This window comes from Xiphias gladius, chromosome 9 (genome assembly GCF_016859285.1).
Source record: "Xiphias gladius isolate SHS-SW01 ecotype Sanya breed wild chromosome 9, ASM1685928v1, whole genome shotgun sequence".
NCBI classification, from domain to species: domain Eukaryota; kingdom Metazoa; phylum Chordata; class Actinopteri; order Istiophoriformes; family Xiphiidae; genus Xiphias; species Xiphias gladius.
Genome location: NC_053408.1, coordinates 1726713 through 1747739, shown reverse-complemented (window position 1 = coordinate 1747739; position 21027 = coordinate 1726713). Strand labels below are relative to the sequence as shown.

Sequence of the window (21027 nt, the reverse complement as noted above, 5' to 3'; positions counted from 1 at the left end):
GAGCTGATTCAGCTCAGCGTCTGAAAACCTGGAGGAGCAGTGAGACCAGAGAGGCTGAGTGGACCGGTTCTGTTTCACACGTAGAGTCTATGGACACCTGCCGTGGTGTCCAGGTGTTTCTACTGTTTTGTCCATCCCATTTAAATCAGCGACGGGAGGCTAAATAAGACACACCTTTCTGCACAATGCAATACAGCTCAACAGCATCACACACTACATACTCTAAAATGCTGAAGATTTTCTTCAATGTTTACTCAGAGTACATTTTAACTGACGCACTTTGTACTTTTATCTCAGCGCATTTTTACACAAGGAATTTTACTTCTACTTGAGTAAAATTTGTTTCACGTAGCAGGACTTTTACTTGCGTACAGTTTTCCGGTGCTCTTCCTCCCTGTCAGATAGTTAGCTAGTTAGTTAGTGGCATTACACTCAACAGCCCACATTTGTTACCAACAGGTAACAAACACACTGTTTGACTTTGCAGCATCTGTAGTAAAGAGTAGTTTGTGAAAAGGACACGTTCTCAAGCGTTCTTTGTCATTGTTTGTTTAAAAAGAATCATTTTTTAAGGCCACAACGAGGAAACATTCTCAATGAACATATCTTCGAAGTTTAAAGATGTTCATACTGAATGTCTCTGCAAATTGTTCACTGACGGTGACATTTGATTTCCTACAATATCTGTTCGCAATAACTCCGGCACGATTCATTTTTTTTGGTTCTGTTCGGACAACTCAAACCACTTGGTTAAGGTTAGGAACAGATCACAGTCTCAGTTAAATAAAAGAAGAAAATCAACATGGACACAACGAAACATTACTATTTTCAATTTATTTTAGTTGCCTAAGCCTAAACCTCCCATGGGATACAGGATGTGTCATTTTCCTGTGTTTATTATGCATAGCATCCAGCCCGACAGCCTGCCAAAACATTTACTAATGGCAATTGCTGCATGGATTGCTGAACACAGTCCACGCAGCAGTTACCTTTCTACCAAAAACTATTCTGCAAAACCTTTTAGTGGTAGATGACTGCAGTTTTCAAGAGGGCAGGGTTGAGAGAGGACGGGAAGAGTATGCTTCCATAAACCTTTTCCTGAGACGCGTATAAACGTAGGTCATTTCAAGTATTTGAACAAAAAAAACCAAAGCTGCTACCTCTCTGGTGAGGGTGACGAGGATGAGTATAATTTTGCTAGAACCTTCTCGAAAACAAGATGATGTACCACAAGGGATGCCAGCAACGTATTTGCTTCCAGACAAACTTAAACTGTGGTGTCTGCAGTTTGGCCTCCTGCTCTGACTTTTGTGGCCCCTAACAGGGTTTGATGTACCTGCTTCAAAGGGAGAGAGCCTAGAGAGAATGAATAGCTGGGAGCCCAGTGCTGCCTCAGCACCGTGTGTTAATTGTAGGGCAGGAGCAACATGGGTGTTTGGAGAATGGATTTGGGCATAGGGCCGCTTTTATGGGGCACGTCACCATCAGCGGGGAAGAGAAAGAAGACGGCTGTAAAGGAGATTCAGCACCAAGAAGAAGCAGCAGCAGTGCAGTGGCAGTGTCAGCCGGTCAAGTGCAGAACAGAAGACATGCAACTGGATTGAAGTGCGGGGCATGGCGGCAGGCAGGATTACATGTGTCTATCTCCCCAAAGTCTTAGTAAGTGGATAAGTGAGGGGCGCACACGTTCCTTGTGTAGAGGAAAAGCTTTGTGTCTTGCCATTCTCTCAGGGTGTATAAGCAGCCATTTTCATGGGCAGTAAACCTGGAGACATCGCAAAGAGCTAGATTGAAAAACTCAAGGTGTACACATGATGGACACATGATTGATTTCGAGCAGTCATTATGTAAGGCAGCTTAGGGCACGGTGGAACTGGAGGATGGCAGTAGATTTAGGGTAACAGCTCACAGTCCCTCGGGAGAAAAATCGCTGCCATATCGGGGGCTAAATCATGTGTTGTAATCAGAGGCCTGGCAGCCTGTGTACGCTGCAGAGCTTCCAGTGACATGGGAGGATGCGGGAGAGGAGACCCAAGAGGGGAAGAAGCTTATATATATTGAGTTAGCAGCAAAGGTCAAGGAACTGGTTTGGAAAGCAAAGGTCCGCTCTATCTGGGGAATTTGTACAGAAATGATTTTTGTTATTAAGTGAAGTCAGACTTACAGGGCAGAGCTTTAATCGGCCAGTAAAAACACGGCTGAAGCTGCAGTTGTGGTAGTGAATGAGTGTGACTCCGAAAAAGACGAGAGACGCTGGTAAAGGTCGATGGAGCTGTAGGTATTATGATGTTAGAGGCTCGTTGGTTTGCTCGGCTATTGTTAGCACCCATGATACCACTGATGAATGCTGTTAGATTTGGAGAAGAGTCTCCGCTGGTATGATTCAGTTGTCTGTCTTTCTGTGTTTCGATATCTTCAAAGTAACGTTGGCCCTGGGGATTGGTGCTGTTTACTGAGCAAGTTGATTAGCATGCTAAAGTCCACCTGGGGGGGGGGGCTTTTATCAGTTAGTGTAGATCCCAGATACTTTTGTGAGCCAAAAAAAATGCTAACCCTCTAAATCTTTGGAGGGAGGTGCTTAGGGATCGGTTGAAAGTAAAGAGGGACTTGTTTTTGGGACCTTAAACCACACTGTGGAGCCTTCATGTTGTGGAACCAACTCAGCAAATAAATGTTGAAATTGCCCACCTGATGATACCCACCCATAGTTATGCCTCCACTTATACACTTAACATCTTCGTAGGCTGGTTATGACAAGTTTCCTTTGCATCTCAAGGGCTCGTTCCAATTGTTCCAACACAGGAACATGGTTCTGCTCAGTGGATTGAATCTCTGCATGAGTGGGAATCTTTTGAATCTAGAGGATTTGGCGTCTACTACAAGTTTGTAATTGTTCCACATTAAAAGTAAGGATGGCTGGACAACTATGCTATGGCAATCAGGGGATTTTCTGCCAGTGAAGCCAGTGAGGCCAGCTAAATTCTAACCTTTAGCTTAGCCTTAACAGACTGGATATGTGACCTGTTTAATCATCCGCGTATCTGTTCCCTTCTGGATGCAGAGGCAGAGTGCAGGTTCAGAAGTTCAAAAGTAGGTCAGGGCAGGGGAAAACAATGGCGCTATCTGTCAGACGGTTCAGTAAATTTATGACAATGCAGCCTGGTGTATCCACTGCAGAGCCCAATGAGAGGTCAAGACATCATTTAACACCGGGCCGTTCGCACTTATCGCTGTGTGCGTTGATAAATGTGACCTTAAAATGCGTTAGGCTACTCATAATTTATTCATTTTTGACGAACTTTTATGTAAATATGTTGCTATCATGTGTTTGTGCCAGAACCTGAAGTCACAGTTTACACCACAGGGACCTAAGATGTTTTCTCAGTTACATTTAAAAGAAAAATGTGTTTTAAATTCTGCATCATCATTATCAAAGTGTTGTCTACATTTGGTGTGACGTGCTTTTTCTGCTCCGTGCTTTCCTCAAACCTTCCACTTTTCACGGCCCGCACTTTCTTTCCTCCCCGTCTCTGTCCTCTCCAGCATGCGAGCTGATGAACCAGGGCATCTTGGCGTTGGTGACGTCGACGGGCTGTGCATCGGCCAGCGCGCTGCAGTCCCTGACAGACGCCATGCACATCCCTCACCTGTACATCCAGAGGAACAGTGAGGGATCGCCGCGGACCGCCTGCCAGTTCAACCCGAGCCCCGGCGGGCAGCGCTACACGCTGGCTGCCCGGCCACCGGTCCGCCTCAATGACGTCATGCTGACGCTGGTGGAGGAGCTGCGCTGGCAGAAGTTCATCGTGTTCTACGACATCGAGTATGGTGAGTGGCTGACAGATTTGATGTTGCCGTGCTGGATTGAGGGAACTGATTTTCCGGCCTTCCAAGCTTGAAAAGTGAGATCAGCTGATGGAAATTCTGCAACTGGCTGTTGAAAGCTGATGTTTGTTGTAATGGACAAACACGTCACTGAAATGAGAAAATTCCAATTCCCTTCACTTTTGCCATTTAGAAAGTTTTGTAAGGGCTGAAAATAAACGCTGAGGGTAATTTGAATGGGCTTGAATTGACATGATTGGTTGTCTGTTCAGAGGCTTGATCTCTAGCTGCAGTATTTCAGTACAGTCGCTGGTGTTTTGCTCTTTTACTTTGTCTTGTTGTGAAGATTGCAAATGCATGGACCATTATGTTTAGAATTTATTTCATGTTTTCATCTTTGACAGAATCATACAGTACATGTATTTATAGCTTTAATGATGTAATTAATGCGGCGATAATTATATCGAAGGTGATGAACGTGTGCATGGTTTTAAAGCTCCTTACGCCCGATGAAAATTTTATTCTTCCCAAGCACTTTGGATTATTGTCTGGAATACGCTGGATACCTTGAATGTTTTTATCACATGTATTTCTCATCTTTCCTGACGTCGCTATGATGCAACACAGTTCAGTTGTCCTTTCTGGTGTCTGACCTCTGTGGGTTTTCTGTGTCTTCTTGAGGTGTCAGCGTCGAGGTTGACGTAACATTCTGTATAAGACCACGTATCACGGCCTGGTGCTTCGACCTTCTTGATGACCCACCCGCTTTTTAGACACACCTGAAGCAAAGAAACACACCTGTGCTTACAAGTCAGCTTTTCAGGTGGTAAAACATGATTGTATTTCTACCTCTGGCGATGACATATTTTACATTTTTTTGGTTTCACGACTTCTGCATATCACCAGTCAAATTATTTTCTCTTACCTGATGTTGTAAATTCACATGGAATACATGTAGGCAAATCACTGAAAAAGCCTTAAGTGTAACTGCAGGATGCCTACATGATTTTCAATGTTTTCTGGCCTTGAAAAGCCTTCCATGACTCGATATTGCAGCAAAACTTCAGAGATTGACTCTCTGCTCTGCTGTATTTGTTTGCAATAGCTTACTGTGACTGTATCTTAATGAAATCACATTAGGCTCAATGGATTTTTGAGCCTAATCAATACAGGATGGTGGCAATCACAATATAAGGATATAGACGGATGAAGGCATTTAGCTTCTCAGATGCTCTTCTCCAGAATGATTTAGAGTAAGTGCATCGGTAGCTGCGGGCCAGGATCTGAATCCTTTATTAACAAACCAGCAGCTCACCGGACATAAAGACCAAAGGACGACAATGAGGCTGCACAGAACTTAAGATAATCTTACTGATGCACTCTTCCCCTCTGCCTGAAGGGGTGCAAATCAGTGGATGGAGTGCGAGGTTGAAAGACTCTGGCTCTCCATAGCGCACTGTTGGTGATTGCAGGGCTAGATGCGGTGCGAGCAGGATTGTTAGCCCGGGCGTGGTTACGCCCAATGCTTCGTTTCTTTACTCTACATCAGGGGTTCCCAAACCTTTTCAGCTCAGGACCCAAAAGAGAAATCTGGTGTCTCCCCGGGACCCGAACCTCGAAAAAAAACATCACACACACACACTCACTGACACCTGTGCTGACATTTGTCCAGCACGGAAACTGACACAGGCTTAACTTAATATAAATGTGACACACGCGTTACTGACCCTTCCACCGTCAAAACAGTGTTGAATAAATGAAAAGCTGGACTAAAAAGGGGCTAAAAACACATTAAAAAAAGTTAATTGAAGTCATTTATCAAGAAAATTCGACAAACGTTCAATACCTCCAGCCTCTCGCTTCTAAGGATTTGTTTGTTCTCACCCTTTTCCTGGGTTTTGGACTGTTGCTCAGCCAAAACAAGAAATTTGAAGAAGTGACCATGAGCTCAGGGAACTTGTGTCGGGCATCTTTCTTTGTTCTCCAAACATTATAGAGATTCTCTTTCTTAAGATACTGGGTTTTGGAGGCCAATACCTGTACCAAGATTTAAGCTTTTAAGAAATCTGTTAACAATATTTTGGCGAAAACGTTTCCTTTTAATATAAACATGTAACAAAGAGACTACTGTTTTAGATAGGATGTCTGAAATTTGGTTCTTAAAGAAGTGTGACCGAGATATTTAGTGAGATTATCTCAAAGGTGTTTTTCTTTTTCCCCTACTGCAATTGGTTGTTAGTTATCAGGTTACATTTACACAATACCAATGTATCTGCGATAAACCGATAATTGCTGATATATTGATCCAGCTGTACAGATGAATCCTTAATAAATGAATGCTTAGTGGGAGCCATAGTTGTCTTCTAGTTTTCCTTTGTGGTAAACCTTAAAACATTGTCCTCTGCTTTACCTTTTGTCAGTGTGGTGCAAAAACGTAATTACACAACATGGTTACACAACAGTAAAACTGCTATCACATCCCGTGTGATGAGCAAAGGTTAAACAGCTGTTAGTGATGAGACATCGTCTTTTCAGTGTGTGAGCTGGAGCTGCTTCTTCATTTTTAGAGCTTCCACATCGCAGCCAAGCCGTGAACTGTTAAACAAACATACATAATGGCTTAACCTCTGTGTGGAGACGTTTTCATTACTGTGCACTGTGCACTTTGTTATTTCTTGGCTGTCTTTGTAATGTTGCAGTATCTCGGCCATTGTTGCTGTTTCCAGTCGTGTTATTGCCTGATTGTTGCGAGAGCCGAATCATTTAAATAAGGAGAATGAAAGAATCAATCACCAAACCATTTTCTTCTATCAGACTTCATCGTTGGCGCTGGAAGTATCTGGACAGGATGTCATGGTGTCTGTTTATCCTATTCTCCACACGAAGAAGAAAGAAGAATGACTAAATGGAGTCAGAAATATAAAACAAAACAGCAATAGCTGCACGACAACATTAGAGGGATTCTCTTTTCCTTTTTTGAAAGAGCAGAACCGTCTTTGGACAGATTTAACGGATGCTGTGCTCTGACGCCAAGCTGCCCTCCAGCTCTGACATGAACAAGTTTTAGGCAGAGTGCTGAGAGCTGAAAGTGAACCCCTGATCTGGCTCCGATCAGCGGGGACTCCCACAGAAAAGACCACAGTATGGTATGGAGAGTTTGCTTGTGACCGCAGGAAGTGAAAAAATGGACCAGACCCTCAAGCGTCACAGCAACTGATAATGTTACATCTGACAAAATGTAATAACGTGGGCTGGAATAAAAGCTGAGAAGACAGGCCATCATCCATGGGGAGTAAAAGTAATATCAAACCTGTCACACAGAACATGTGGCTTTGCTGATCTCGGAAAAGTCAGACATTTTAAAACCCAGCATTTTAATGTGCTCTGAACACTACAGCGACGAACTGTCGTAAAGGACTTTTTTATCCTTCCAGTGGTATCTAGCCAGTCAGGTGGTTTCGGTTTTATGTGTCCTGGCTTCTGGATATTCTCAGTTCGGGCTGGTGAACTGAATTTCATTTGTGTCGTTCACAGCACAGAAAAAGTGAAACTAGTCTCTGCTGAATAATGATCCATAACTCATAAAAACAGTTGACAGTGTGTCCTGTGGATTATCCACACAAAGAGGTAGATTATTTCTCAAAAAAAGGCTGTTGGATCACTGCTGTGAGCACTAAAAAAATGAAATCAATTCACCTCCATTGTGTTGGGGTGGCACTGGAAGTTTAGGTAAATTGAGTGAACTGATGCTTTTAAAGGCCCCGAAGAGTCGTCCGGAATCATTTTTCTGCGTGGCGAGAGTGCAGCATCCCGAGATGCTGTGTAGATAAAGGGGCAGGGTTAACTGCCCCTAGCAACAGCTACCGAAGGTTGTGCGTCAGGTGAAAATGACGTTGAGGGACTCGTCAGATGTTGGACGGAGTAGCGCGAAAGGAAAGGGCGGTTGAGTCTTCTTATCTGCCTTTGTCTCGGAGTTTAATTAAACGTGGACCAGTAATGCCACACACTGTGTTTGACTCAGGGCCTGGGACTAAATGGGACGTTTTCCCAACGGTGCCATAAGTTGTCATAACGTTCATCATTCTGCATCAAACTTCTACCAATGAATGTTTAATCAGGTCCATAATGTTAGGATGGGCCTGTTTTTAGTTTTTATCTAACTGTGAAATGCAGTTAAAGTGCTCACTTCAAAAGTGTCAAGGATCTTTTTTTTTTTTGGAAATGGAGAAACCGAATGTTTTCTCTGTCTGGTGTAGCAGAGACACACTGCGCTGCGTGATCCTAACGCACCACTTAATTAGTCGAGGCAGCATCGGGGTCTTGGTGGAGTCGAGCTGAATGTATTTAGACTCGTTTGTTTTCTCTAAGGCGGGATTTCTTTCTCTGCATGTTAATCATCTGAACAGCAAGACGGCGTTCTGGGTTTGGGTTTTCGTTCTTTTTGGAAGTTTGTGCTTGTGCGGGCAAACTTGTGCTTGTGTGGCAGAGGTGCACGACTTTGAGTTTGACTTGTGCTTGTGTGGGTTATGCTTATGACCGCAGTGTACTGTCTGATCTTCTGACACCCCGCCCACATACGCCGGTCCTCCCATGAGGTCAGGGTCAGAGGTCAAGCAATCCTGCACTAGTGAAGCTGGAGATGGTAGAGTCGTACTCCTTGGCTTCTTCTCACTGCACCGATTGATTTAAAAACTTCACGTGGACCCTAAGAGGTTTTGGACAGAATGCTAATCCTAAAGACTGGACTGTGGGACATCGGTTTAGTTTTGTTGCTCACCTTGAGTTTAGTGCCTAGATTTTTATGGATTATGATGATTCTGATTTGCATTTTCACTATGCTCACTGGGCTTTCTGTTGCCTTTTCTTTCAGACACAGTGCTTTATTTTATCTATTTCTTTATTAATGCTATTTTTTGTTTCATCCTAATGAATTTCATGTTGCTCTTGCACAAATCTCTCATTAAGCTGTGGAGGACTTTGGGGAATTATGCATGTTAATTTACCTGTACATCTTGAGTTTGGGTTGAGGTTAAAACATTTTTATGATGATGAGCTGATAAGGATTATTACTTCGTAGGGATCTTGTGCCTTTTTGGCCCGTCTCTGGTTTTTAATATGTGTTAATGTGTTTTGTATGTCAGTCACCGTGAAGTGACAGGGGAATATAGACAACAGAAGCTGCTCGCGAACGTTGCTGTGGACGGCCGGTTGCGTGATTTTAGTCTTGAACAGCTGCTGAGAATCAATTCAGGCCAGAAGCTGGAAGCCAAACCAATGTGACTCAACACTTCTCACAACCCCTGAAATCTGTGACCAACTGTCTCGACAATGTGATGTGTAATGAATCAGCGACTGCTAGGCCTATTTTTTTTAAATGGAATTCCTTCAGAAATGGATTTTGATGATTTAGGAGAAAATTGACTCCAGTGCTGCCATTGTGTTTTTTACAGGTTATAACTAACTCGAAGTGACACTTGTATATAATACTGTATATAAACAGATGCCCACTGAGCATTGGCAGACCACAATGTTTTGTCAGTTATTCATAGTTTTCCCTCCTTAATTACGTGTTGACAATAAAAAGATTCCTCATCACCATCCAGCTCGGTTTTCCATTCAGACTTAATTGTCCCAGAGGGCAGATTTCGTTTGTTAATCCACACATAACAAATTACAAACCTCCTCTCTGGACTTAATCACAACAACATTAACGATCTAGTAGCTCTTGTTTTTCTGTTGACATTAATCCTCTTTCATTCCTGTCAGTCTGTATTCTCTCATCCATTTGTTCTTAATCTAAAATGTTGAATTCTCATGGAGTTTAGATATATTTCCTCATTAAATCGATTCATCCCTCCGGATCCATCTTACTTCAAAATAGGTATTTCATAAACACGTTCAAGAAGAGGTATAGTTCACGCACTCACATGCATGATAGCGTATTTGAAGACGCTAAGCTGTCCTTAAAATAACAGTATTGGCATGAGTTGCTGACACCAGTAGTGACTTTGGTTGAGCATGAGAATAAAGGAAGTGAAGGAAAAGAAAAGAGAAAAGGAACAATGGCCTTCGGTTCAAGAGATGAAGAATTTCCCGTCACTGAAAGTCAACTAAACAAACCACAAACCCAATAAAGTTGGAAGACAAGTTTGACACCAACTTCAAACGACCGAACACTCACTAAATTTTCTTCTAACTCCTCATCGTTCCCATTTTCCCTCTTCATCTTCATCCCTTCCTCCTCGCGCCGCGTGATGAGCGAAGCCATTATACGCGTGAGCCGAGCAGGAGTCCCATTTATTCATATTAGCGGCTCATTGTTGAGGGATACGAGGAGCAGATGGGCTTTTTGGTTTGGCTGTCTGGCCAAGTCTGTACGGACCGGCAGGGACTGTCATTTGGCTGTGATGATGATTAAAGGCGCTCCTTGGAATGCCTCCGTCCTCCCTTTACTCTTCCATCCTTCTGAAACCTCCCTGCTCGCAACCTTCCCTGCTCCATTTTTTAAAAGGCCAATAAGTGAGATGTTTGCTGCCTCCCAGCACAGAATGACTATAAAATATCTATTGGAGGATGTTTTTCAACACCATTAACACACAAATACACACACCCATTAGTGTATTTAGGACATTTTCAAAGGCTATAGAGCCGTGTTTGCAAAGCCCGAGAAGAAAGAAGCAGCACTGTAGTTTGAGGGTTATGCATTTAGATGTTTTGTTCTTGGAAGACATTTCTACTGGGCCATGGACGGGGATGCGTGTTGTGAGGGGGGGGTTGCTACAAACATCATATAAGGTGAGAGGATTCAATAAAGCTTAATAAAGGTCAATAAAATGTATGGCTTCCATAATGGCCTCTGAATAATCTTCTCTGTCATCAGACAACCTCCTGCTCTCCTCCCCTGCCCGCTTTCTATTTTCTTCTCTCCCTCCTGCTCCTCCAGCGAGGTGTGTTGGCTATCACATCCACTGCCTCCCATTTTCTCTCGCTTTCCACAGTCCCTCGTACATTTTCTGCCTACTCTTTCAGGCATTTTTATTCCCTCCGTCTTGTCTCCTGACCGCTGCAGACAAGGCGAAACGTGTTTTGAACTTGAACTTTGTGAGTTTTGAAGCCTTAGCCTTGTGAAAAAAATGTTCTACCCTTTTGCATCAGCGTCCATCTTCATGAGTCACTGAATCCGTTAACTGAGTTGTACACTCTTTTCTTTTTCCTAAAACAAGTGGAAGTCGAAGACCATCTGGGTGAGATGACTCCCTGTGTGTCCAATGCAAAAAATGCAAATCAGCTTAGGTTCAGAGTTGCCTGCTGCCCACACTTTTTGCCACCAACTTCCTCGAGGAAATTCGGTGTCTGTTTTATAAGGCACAGCGTTCAGCCCGCGGCTCCATCCATGATGCGAGCAGCCGAATGAATTCCGAGTTGGAAATTGGCCCTAGAAGGCTCAAAACTGTAGATACTGTAGCTGCCGTCGAGGCTTAATAAGAGCAATCTAAAGTGCCCAACTGGCAGCCTTGGTGGGAGGCCAGCACTAAATTGAAGTCCGTTTGACTGCAGTTGACAAAGCAGTCTCACCTCAAGGTCCATCTAGTAGTATTTATTGAGCTTTCAACTATATCACACAGAACAGCAAATTGATTTTGCTTAAATGACTAAGCAACTGCGACAAATCAAAAGTTGTTAAGGTATCTGTTTTAACAAGTAATCATATCAGTTCGCTTCCGTTGCATTGTTTTAACCAGCTGTAGCAGGGAATTGAAGGAGAAGTCTGAATGGATGTCAGCCATCGGCACGTCAAATGATGAAAGTCTTCGGGGACAGGTATATCAGAAACCCCACCGTAGAAAAAATAAGCGAAAAAAGAAATGGTATACGCAAATATGTGTTGGTCTTTTGTGTGTTTCGCTTTTCAAGAAATACTGCCTCACTTTCAGTTAACGCTCAACTATCATCAGTTTGAGATTCTGGCTGCCAATGGTGGAGCCCAAAGCAGACTCACTCACTCTATTTCCACGGCAGTATCCTTCGATCATCAAATTAGCCCTGTAATTAGCGCTTAACTGTCCCCATGAGAAAGAATTAACACTGCATGAATTGCGGGTTCAAATGCAGACTCTTAATCAACAACAACAACGACGCTGGAAAGCGACTAATGCTTCTCCTTTCCTGATCTCAACATGAACAATATGTATATATAATAACCTTCTCAAGTGGTGCCATGTTTAGTAATATTTACATTGTGCAAGAGCTTAGATATTCTGGTGTTGGCCAGAGATGGTTTAGCTCTGTTCTGCCTCCCAGTGCATTTACTGTCTAATATAGGTACATGCAAGTTATGCAGGTAAATATGTGTTTTAAAAAAAAAAAAAATCACATCACAGCTTTTTGCATGTGTGTTTGTATTATTCAAAAATAAACATATCGCTGGGCCTGGTCAGACAGTAATGTTGACTGTGTCCTACACATTTACATTCCTGTTTAAACAAGACGAAAGCTCAGTTAGTGGCTACAAGAGGCTGCAGTGTTGGTTACACCCCACACGACCGTGGAAAGGAACAATCCAGACAATTCCACCGTTGCTGCTCTTAGGGCCTCAGGAGAGATGTGCCACATAAGTCACGGGGTCCTCAATATTAAACAGTTTGTTCGTGTTGGAGAATCAATGTGTTCCAGACATTTAAAAGCAGTTTTCCCTATAGCTTATAAGTTTCGTGTGCAGAGGTGACAGTCAGACCTGAGGGCGATGCCTGAGGAAAGGTCAAGGGGTCCCCATAAACAGCATTCATTCTCCAGAGACCGTTGACATTTCATGGAAATCTGTCCAGTAGCTGTTTATAGCCTATATGAAAATAGCGCTTATAGCACTTAACGTTGTCAACTTCACTTTGTCAGAGTTTATTGAACAATGTTAGAATTATTTCCCTTGCTGTTTCTCACAGCCGGGGAGGAGAGGTAGCGGGGAGGGGCTGGAGGGCTGAAGGCATTAGAGGGCCTGCAGGTGATGGGATTTGGAATCGGGTGAGGAAGTAACACAGAGAGCCCTAAATCCTTTACCTATAGATTACACTGGGGCTAAGTGAGTAAAAGAGGATTTTTGGATTTGGCTGTACTGACCTTTTATTGGAACACATCAAAACAGCTTGTTATTTATTAGATGTTTGACAGACGACAACATTACTTTGCCACTGGCGAGAGAAACAAAAGAGGAATTGAAGAAGAGGAAAGATCGCCAGCTCTACACACACACAGACACGCACACACTCACAGGAGGATTGATTTCTGCCCGTGTGCCAGGGTATCAGTATGGCCGCCATGGTGCGTGGCTCCACTGAGTGTGACGCAGCAGCTCAGCCACATCAAAGCTTCAGACTCCAAATCTCACGCTGGCCGCACACCGGCTGGCTGACCGCGCGGACGGACCGTGCTCTGGGAAATGGTGTTTTTCATCAACACCCAATCAGAGGCAGCTGTCGGGCGGAACAGAGGGCCATGCTGCGAAGAAACGCTGATAAAGACATTGACACAGAGACTGGAGTGTGTGGCTTGTGGGTAAACAAACGCACACAAAGCAGCTAGACCCAAACTCACTCCATTCTTCTCCCTTTCTCTGTCAGTCTGCCTGTAACACACACCTCTACTGTGGCCCATTAATTGTGGTTTATATGGCCGTTGAAACCACCTCATGAGACACACACACACACAAGCAGCTGTCCTAACCTGACCTTGTCAGGTTGACTTTAGCCTGGCGTGAAAAACCGAAGCCATCGCATTCATTTCGAATGGGACCCATTTCGCGGCGTAGCTGGGCTGCTCGTGCAGGGGCTCTGGCTAAAAGGAAAGCGGGGCTTTCCGGAGAAAAGGTGGAATCTGGCTCCTCTTTTGCCTCGGTACGGTGTCATCCAGCAAGGCCCCGTGTTGCTAAATTGCATTCGTGCTAGTGCACCTTCCGGGTGGATTACTTAGTAACACGAATGCCATATTTCTGCTGTTTATCTCACGATCGTCACAACATATGATAGATTGCCACTGTCATGACTTTCCAGGGTTATTAGAAATTACGTGCGTGTTGTGGCATCTGAGAAGCCTTCTAATTCACACATTTTTCTCAAACCAGATTGCCAGAGGTAACACTCTTCCACCAATGCGGCCTCTTGTGTGGTTTTTCACGCAGGACTGAGTTCTGAGAGCTCGCTTCCTTTGCTCAGTGGCTGTATTAACAGACCGGCTAACAGAGCCAGCACTCAGCCTTGCTGCTGATTTGTCCCGGTGGTCATATGACGTCTGACCTGATGGCTCGTGGCTGATCGGTGATTGGATCCCTTTATATACTGTTGCCTGTAGTGAAGGTTGCTCTACAGCTGCAGAAACGTTATGGCATCAGATATTTGATTTGTTTGACAGATTCTGAAATGTGTCACACCTCTAGTGTCATTTTTACAAACATTGCGATGGCATGTCACACTGCTGACCGGTCGGAGCGAGGACAACAAACAGTAGCTCAAATGAGAGATGTTTTGAACGACTAGACCTTTCGACAGATTGACCTCGGGGCTCCTTGTGTGTCTGTTTTTTCGTGATCCTGGATGGATGCAGTCGGAGGGGCTGAGGTGTGTTCAGGAGGATGATGGGCAACACCTGAAACAACGCCTCCTGATTGCTAGCTTACGTAAGAGGGCTGGATATGTCAGTTCTCTCTCTCTCCTCCCAGCAGGCACTATTTTTGGGTTCGGTTGCGTGTTTGGGTTTTCGTTTGTTACTTTTATTTTACTTTATCCTTTGCATACACTTCACTCTCACACACTCAGGCACTCCTCTCACTACCGACAAAATGGACCCACATATCTCCCAGTAAATTTCTGTATTGTCTGATATTAGTTAAATGGATTTGTTTTACTTGACCCTTGATTCTCGGTGTGGTCTCCTTGGTTTCGTCTCGAATTTGAGCTGGTTCATGACGCCTGGTGGCAGCGCTGTAGTTTCTCCTGTGTAAGAGGTGACATTTTCAGGCCCGATTCTTTGTGAAGTCGCAGGGTATTTCATAGGTTTGACAGCTTTAAAGGAAATTCACTGAGCAAAAAGTGAGGGAAGGAAAGGCAATTGGATCCACTGTCTTAGTTTCACAGACGTTTTGTCATCTCATCTTTCATTCCTCAGTTCAGAGCTAATGAAGCATGTTGGATAAGTGGCAAAACATATTTAAAGGTAAAACCTTAAATCCAGTTGCCTTTGACTTTGTATGTCTAGATACTGTTTCCCTTGGATTCCTGAGTGTGTTCATAGGCATAAATGACAAGTTGTATAAATGTAACTATGTGGAGTGTCACCAAAGAGTATTTGAAACTGAAATCCGTGCCACCGGTGTGCTTTGAATACATCATATATAATTATAAATTGTAATAAATAGGATTGATTGGTTACCAGTCAAATTCTCGGATAAAAGCCAGACCTCAGGTGTTACTCTGGTGCTGCAGTGTAAAGACCGAGCATGTAGCTGTAGAAGCAGCAGCAGTAGAGATCCAGTGGGTTAACCAGTGGATCGGTCCGTGTGGCTGAAAGATTTTCTTCCAGTTGGTTTGATTCAAAACTACAGTGAGCGGCTGTTTTGAATTACTGAGCCCTTTCTTTAAATGAAACGATATATTTGTGAGGTGTTTTATTTATTTAAGACCAATGTCCTCAGTAGGAACCAACTTGGAGCTGAGAACGACAGACATAGTAGGAAAGTCATCAAGTGTTGAGAGAGAATGGGATTTGTCGCCAATAGGAAAAACTACGGAACAATGCCAGACTTATCCTTTAAAGTATCATTTTGCAGAGTATTCTTCTATTGTGACACTGAGGCCAATAAACCAACATAAGTAACAGCTACACTGACAAAGAAAATATGTTTGGATAAGATAAATGTGTTATTGGTTTTGGTCTCTGTACAGATCTTGTTGATTAGAAATAAAGATATGACAAAACACCAGGCTCATCCTTTAAATCCAGTGAGCAGTATCAGACAAAGTGTTTCTGATGCTCTGATGAACAGTCAATGTCTTTCCTCTTCAGTGATTTCAAAGCAATGATATCTCATGTTTCCATTGTGCCGCTGCACTGACTGAGCCGGACTGTGCAATTCCGATGACGTTTTATGAATGTTTCATCACCGAGACGACTGATCAGATGTACAGGAGCTCTTAAGAGAGGTAGGACCTCTATCCAAGCCAGACCGCCAGGAGAGAATGAGGTTAAAATGAAAATGATTAAAATATCAAATATTAAAACATGAAGTTACAAGGAGGAAAGAAAAGAGAAAGGGGAGAGCAGAGCGAATTAAAGAGAGGTGAAAAGGATAGAGGAAGCTGGATTAGCTCCGGACGCCACGGAGAAATGCTCTGCCTGAGGCTCGGTGCAGTTAGGATGCAGTCATGTCTCCGTCTCGGTGTGGAGCTTGTTCGCACACCGCGCGCGTGTTGGCACACATTGTTCTTCGGTTGTTCATCCTTTTGAGAGCCAGAGTTGTGTAGTAGTGTTGACTTTAAGGAGCGCTACGATCAATCTGCACATCCAGATCAGCCTATGGGTAGTGAGGACTGCGACTCATCCTGTAGAAACAGTCGCGTTGTGTCTTTCGTGGCTCTGGCGGAGCTTTGTCAAGTTTGAGAAAGGACCCCTCGATGATGTCCTGGGGCGGTTATCAGGGATGATGTGCGTTTATAATAGAAATGCTGTGTTACAAACTGCAGGTGTGGACTCTGAGAGACGATTTACGGGGGGGTCTAATAAAAAAAAAGAAAAAAAAAGACCTTGTTTTAGGTCGTTTTCAAACTTGGCTTGTTTAGTCCTGTTGGACTGGACTCTGGTTCATTTTCCCCCTAGGTAGGATTCATTTGGGCAGATCTGAATACAGCAATCATACTCAGGTCCGGACTATACAACCATACTAAGACCCTTTAGAGGAAGTGGTCCTGGTCCAGTCCCAATGAAATTCACTAGCTGTGTTTGTTGTGGGAACGTGGTCCCACCTTAACATGACCTTATATTTCCCTGCGATTTTCCCCTCTATCACTATCAGATAACACATGTAGTTCTCAACACGAAGGTCCAACCGACAGTTTAAACCCTGCTCCGCACAGAGAGGAATGAAATTCTGATGGACAACTACTGAAAGACGGCAGATGACTTGGCGTCGGCTTCCTCACTGACATCTAGACCTCTGTCAGTTGGTCACCTTATCTCATACTGAATAACTAATGTGGCTTCGTTTGTTATTAAAAAGCTATTTCTTTTAATATTCTGCTTCCTGCTCGTCGAGTCACTTCTTCCTGCTCGTCGAGTCACTTTTAACTGAACCAAAAGTGTCTTTTGTAAGGAGCAGTATGTCAGTTTTCTCCTGTTAATCCTCTAAAGCTCTATTTTAACTATTTTATCTATCTTATTTTGAGATTAGGGAATTTAGGGCTGCTTCCCTTAAACTCCCCCTGGGGAGGAGTGAGGAGTCAAAGCAAGGATCCATAATGGAAGAGAGAGATTCAGGGGTAAAGATGTAAAGAGGGGGAAATAAAGATGAAAAGATGAAAAAGAAGAAACTGTGTTGGGGAGGAAAGGAATTAAAGCCAGGGCTCTGACGTGATTTCTCTCCGCTACTCGCAGCCTCGCCACTGAACATATGTCCATACATATCTGCGATCTGTTAGGGATGAGGAGTCAGATCCCCCTCGCGAGGCAGAGATCCAGCCTCAGGGAGAACTCACCCAACATTTAAGTATTATCTCTGAGTGACTGTGGTGTTTGTAAGGAGACATGTTTTTTGGTAGAGCTTTTTATTTCAAGAAGTTCAGAGTCTTTCATGGCAAAGAAGTAGAAGAACATAGCTAAATGCATTCACGAGTCAAATTTGGAACAAACTGTGTCATTAGCCTACTGAAACAGACTTAGATGGGAGACTTAAGACAAGGAAACACTGCAATATGCACTGACATTTCTTCAGCTGTTTGGTCCCTCAGCACTGTTATCCCAGCAGCATTTTCCCAGTCTGAAGTCTTTGTCACGGAAATGTTTACCAGTACGAATCCAGTTATAAAGATCAGTTAAATGTCTGCATTGCCATGAAATTTGGTTTCTGCAGGTGAAGAGACTGATTCTGAGAGAGCTGAGCAGAACCAGTCTCCACATATGAAGAGTTTGGTGTCACTATGATGCATATCAACGGAATTTGCATAGATTTGCCATATTGTCGTATTTATCATGAGGAAAATATCCTCATTAATAGCATGATGAGGACTTTAACCGTATCACCAAACACTTCAGCAAGGACTTGTCTAACTCTCCCTAAACAACCCTGGGACCAATCCCGAGCACAGTGCCCGACGATCTTCACGTTAGCCCGAAGGTGAACTGAGTGCTCAAATCCTCGTGTCTTTAAACTCTCATGTAAGTTTAAATGATTGATCCAGTGACTATTTTGAGCCCAGCTCATTTGCATGGCACTCCTTCTCGTGGCCTCTGTAATTTGTTTTTAATTACAACGGAAATGAATGGCTACCTCTCTGTCAATTGAACTCCGCTGTCAAATGGCCCCCGTTCACCCCTCATTGGGCTAAACCCTCCAAGAGGATTAAACCAGTCTGAAAGCCACTTAGAGAACCTCATGTTGCTTCATACATATTTAAGGATGCACAACGCAAGACAAAACGTTGTTAGGCAACGGCTCATTGGTTCTGAGCTCGTTACCTCTCTGCTTGTTGTGTCTCCGTAGGAAGCGGTGGTTCCTCTGATTCACTCTGAGGCTTTGGCAGGCCCCCTTTTTGGGAACTTCACTCAAGAGTTTTCACATACAAGTAGCAGAAAGCTCAGAAAGTTTCCGTAAAGTATGTTGTGCACTTGTAAAATTTGGACTTTTCACCCTAACTGTAACTTGTTGACATGTTCACGAGCCTTTGGTTTTGATTTAGGCTTGTGTGGTGTGTGGTTGCTCCGTTCTGGTGTTTCGGCATCAGGAGACTTAACTCAGAGATGAATCATGCAAAAAACATGATCCAAAGTGATATTTATCAGAGAAAGAAGAGAAGTTGGATTGATTGGAAGGTTTTTTTGAAGAGAAAAATCAATTTTTATGTCATCTGTTACAGCAGGAGGTCACTTAGCAGTGGGTTTGAGTAGCCCTTGACTGAAACTTGTGTTTCCCAGAACATCTCACTTGAGAGACAGACAAAGCTATCCAAGCTAAGGTTGTAACAATCACCTCACCGCATCAGTTAACTGAATATAATAATGCTAAAACACACTGGTCTGAAAAGCATCAGCATTGATTCTGAAATTGTAAAGAATATGTTTTTCTATTTCATGGACTAAACATTCAAACAAAATGGGCTTTTAAAATGAAACCCAGTGTCCTAAACCTGCCCATCTTGCTTTTGTCTCTCTCCCTGTTTTGTTTTCTCTTTATTAACCTCAGTGCTTTTAAAGTGTGTGAGTGGTCATGTTTGAAGTCATGCTGTTTGTATTCGAGTCCTTATTGAATGAGGATTTCAGGAGGCCTGTGTATTTTTGGAGTCATATTTTGTGGACAACTGCTGCCTCCACATGTAGACCACTGATGTCCTCTCTCTCTCTCTCTCTCTCTCTGTCTCTATGTCTCTCTCTGTCTGTCTCTCTGTCTGTGGCCATCAAGCCTGAGTTTCTGACGTCGTAATCCATAGAGACCGACAAATGTCAAGCTAACCCCTTGAATCCCAGAAGACACACCTGTCCCCGTACTTTGTGTGCTTTTTGTGCAGTTGTCTAGGACTAGTTCTCTTGGTTTGGGTCAGGCCCCTTAGTTCCAATCAAGGGAAATCTTAAAGGATAACATTGGAAATGCTCAACGTTTTTCTTATTGTCAACAAATTCCCTTCAAAAGACCAAAATCAGCAGTATGTTTGTCCGTGTCTCGGTACATTTCAACTATACACAACGTGTTTGCGACACTCAGCTCCATGCATTGGTTCCGGCTGAGGAGGTAAAGCTTTTGAAATGTGTCACAAAAGTATAGTTTTGTTATTTAAATCAATTCCTAAAACAGCTGCTCACTGTAGTTTTTATCAAAAGTTGTATAAGTGAGTATTTCGGGCAGCAGGACGGCGTGTGTGGTACGGAGTTAAAATGCCCTTAAACTACAGTGTGTGTGTGTGTGTGTGTGTGTGTGTGTGTGTGTGTGTGTTCATTTTGATGCAGGAACATGTCACCCAGTGCAACAGTGCGGCTCACCGGTCGGGAGCTCTACGGCTCAGAGGAGTGACGATGATGTTTTAGTCAGTAGTGTTTTTCCAACTTTGTGTCCCTGGTTCAAAATGACAGTGCCCGCATGCCCAGAGCCAGCTCCATATAGAAACCGGGAACTTCCCCGCCGCCGGCAACCGGAAGGGTGGAGGCTGTTAGAGCGGGACATTAAGTCCAACATATTGGAGTAATGCCTGGGTGTCCATGTACATGTAGTGTGTGTTTGTATATCATTAAGTAGCTCCAACTCTTATGTTTAATACTTTTTCAACGTAAGAATTATTCTGCTGGCCCGTGTTTTAAGCCTCCCCGGAAAGGAATGTCAGCTAAATGTCAGCGTAAATTGCTTTTGGTCCCTGTGTTCTCATCTGTAACTTGATGTCTCTCTCTCTCTCTCTCTCTCTCTCTCTCTCTCTCTCTCTCTCTCTCTCTCTCTCTCTCTCTCTCTCTCTCTCTCTCTCTCTCTCTCTCTCTCTCTCTCTCTCTCTCTCTCTCTCTCTCTCTCTCTCTCTCTCTCTCTCTCTCTCTCTCTCTCTCTCTCTCTCTCTCTCTCTCTCTCTCTCTCTCTCTCTCTCTCTCTCTCTCTCTCTCTCTCTCTCTCTCTCTCTCTCTCTGTCTCTCTCTCTCTCTCTCTGTCTCTCTCTCTGTCTCTCTCTCTCTCTCTCTCTCTCTCTCTCTCTCTCTCTCTCTCTCTCTCTCTCTCTCTCTCTCTCTCTCTCTCTCTCTCTCTCTCTCTCTCTCTCTCTCTCTCTCTCTCTCTCTCTCTCTCTCTCTCTCTCTCTCTCTCTCTCTCTCTCTCTCTCTCTCTCTCTCTCTCTCTCTCTCTCTCTCTCTCTCTCTCTCTCTCTGTCTCTCTCTCTCTCTCACTCTCTCTCTCTCTCTCTCTCTCTCTCTCTCTCTCTCTCTCTCTCTCTCTCTCTCTCTCTCTCTCTCTCTCTCTCTCTCTCTCTCTCTCTATCT

At 43.7% G+C, this 21027-nt stretch overlaps 1 protein-coding gene across 1 annotated transcript in view; it reads left to right on the top strand.

Annotated features, from left to right (window-relative positions):
- grid1b (glutamate receptor, ionotropic, delta 1b) overlaps window positions 1–21027 on the top strand; it is a 490341-nt gene that overhangs the window by 266040 nt on the left and 203274 nt on the right. The window contains exon 3 of the mRNA XM_040135538.1: window positions 3544–3828. Coding sequence (XP_039991472.1) covers window positions 3544–3828 — 285 coding nt within the window. The remainder of the gene's footprint in view (window positions 1–3543; window positions 3829–21027) is intronic.